The 2,283-nt window shown below is 45.2% G+C and overlaps 1 protein-coding gene across 1 annotated transcript in view; it reads right to left on the reverse strand.

Annotated features, from left to right (window-relative positions):
- Window positions 1–783: 783 nt before the first annotated feature.
- Window positions 784–2,283, reverse strand: part of ESYT2 (extended synaptotagmin 2) — an 86,862-nt gene continuing 85,362 nt past the window's right edge. Inside the window, exons 21-23 of the mRNA XM_007463993.1 lie at window positions 1,331–1,436; window positions 918–967; window positions 784–829 (exon numbers count right to left, since the gene is read on the reverse strand). Coding sequence (XP_007464055.1) covers window positions 784–829; window positions 918–967; window positions 1,331–1,436 — 202 coding nt within the window. The remainder of the gene's footprint in view (window positions 830–917; window positions 968–1,330; window positions 1,437–2,283) is intronic.

Genomic DNA, 2,283 nt, shown 5'->3' on the forward strand with positions numbered 1-2,283 from the left:
CAACAAGCAACTAGAAATAAACTTAAGACATTCCATTTTATGTAAGAAATTTCAGATTAGTGCACTATGATTTATGAACCATGACAACTCTCTTAATATTTTATATAACTCAGTTATGTGACATTTTTCCTGATAAGCACTTCAACTGACTTCTCAATAATACATCTTTATATTTATGAAAGTGTAAATACTTTGAATACATTCTTTCATCATTCATAATGGGCAGAAATATACTAATATTCACTAATCTTTCAGCTTTTCTTTTTAAAAAGAAACACCAAAAAATAGGTCACTGAGAGCTTTTTCCTGCAGAGACAAAAACGGTTATTTGTCATAAGAATTTAATAAGTTTTAGAAGAAAAAAATATATATATTTCCTTGATCCATTTTCTTCTGAATTCAAACCAGCATGTAGAGATTATAAAAAATAGTCTATTTACACAGCATAGTGCACCTCAGTGATATACAAAACAAAGGAATAAAAAAGCACAACCATATATCGGCTTCCTAGGAGAGACAACTGACATACAGCTTTATGCACACAACGGTTGACCACTATCCTATGCACGCCGAAAAAACTGGTCAAATACTAGAGGAAATTAAACATACAAAACTTAATGCTAATCATGGCCAAATACGCCTAAAACGTCAATGTTTTATAAAACCGCTAAGGGACAAGTAACCAAGTACATGAAATTATAAAAAGAGCATGGGTGCGTCTGTGTGGGCTGCGTGTCGGCACGGGGCTGGCGGATACAGCGGGGACTCCTCGGCCAGCGCAGCCTACGTCACCACGTGGGGCCTCGTCCCATCCTCCGTGAGGTCATACCTGAGACACAGGAAGACACACGGTCACAGGGGAAGCGCTCCTGAATGGACGCATGGGGCTCTGCGTCTGTCTGTTGGGGGGCACTCACCACTGGGTCCAGCCTTTGGCGAGTTCTTCAGATGCCAGACCAACCAGGACCTGTGGTGAGAAAAGGCCTGCAACAGTGGGTTTCAGGCCTCTCACCATCGCTTCCGATCTTCTCTGGCAACACACTCTCCCTCATTTTCAGCCTCTCACTTTTCAACTTTTCTACCCTTATGATCCACCCATGACCTATACGGTCAAGAGGGCCAAGAGGCCCTTCCTGTATCCAACAGTCTCGACAGGAAGTTATCACAAAGTACCAGGGGGGATAATTCACATCGATACCGGCTCACAAACCCACTCACAGCAGCTTAGCTGACGTGGTTTATCCACGTACATAAATCTAGTCTAAAAAGAGTACTCTGGGCTAAGTGTTTAATTTTTACAAAGTGTAGGATTTTTTTTTTTCGAACTTACTTTGCCGAGAAGCCCTTTGTCTTTGGACAGGAAGCCACCGCTGTTCTTCACGGCCACGTCCAAGGTTCTCCTCTGCACATCTGGCAACGAGACACTGAAATCAAAGCTGAAGTGGAAAACAGAGGATCATCCTTAAATTTCTCCATAATTTTGCTCTGTTTTACCGTAACTAAAAAATGACATTGCTGCTTATGAGACCACTCCAAATGTGATGTTCATTTTTTATTATAAAACTGATCTCTCCTGCTAGATGTTTGGACGTGGCCCTTCAGGAAGACTCAAAGGTTTTTTTTTTTCCCATTATTCTCCAAACATAAGAGGAGACTGGAATCCTAAACATGCGAAAGGCTGACCCTGCAGCTCCCCCGTGTGGACACAACGCCTGACTCCCGGTGTAAAACGTGGGCCGTGGTGTGCGACACACTGGGGGGCCCAGGCCAGTCCGCTCCCCCAAAGAGGGTGAGCTCCAAGCCTGCAAGTGAACAGAAGTGGGGTGTCCGAGAAGCAGCCTCACAGAGGAGGGGATCTGCAGGCACCTTCTGGAGGCTGAAACTGGATGCTGCAGGACAAGAGCCTCCAGAAGCGAAGATGGCAGAGGACAAGGTCGGAGGCCTCACGGGGACGCGGGGACACGTGGACATAGCCGGCCTTCCCAAGAGCGAGCAGCCTGAACCCCAGGTTTGCAGGAACTCTTAGAGGCTGCGGCTGAGCCAGACACCCACACCAGGAGCGGGTGCCTGCCCATCCGTTTCTCATCTCCCCGTAAATAAAGTCACTGGTGAGAAACCATGATTAAGCGACTAGTAACTGAGTTAATGGATATCAACACCATTCGACTTACTATTTCTCCACATGTGCACAGGCCAAGGCTGGTGCAGTGTGGCCTGAGGATTCACGATGTTATGCTCAAATGCCTATTTATTTATTTATGTTAACAAGTTTACGACCGCTCT

This window comes from Lipotes vexillifer, unplaced genomic scaffold, assembly GCF_000442215.2.
Source record: "Lipotes vexillifer unplaced genomic scaffold, Lipotes_vexillifer_v1.1 scaffold2094, whole genome shotgun sequence".
Lineage (NCBI taxonomy): Eukaryota > Metazoa > Chordata > Mammalia > Artiodactyla > Lipotidae > Lipotes > Lipotes vexillifer.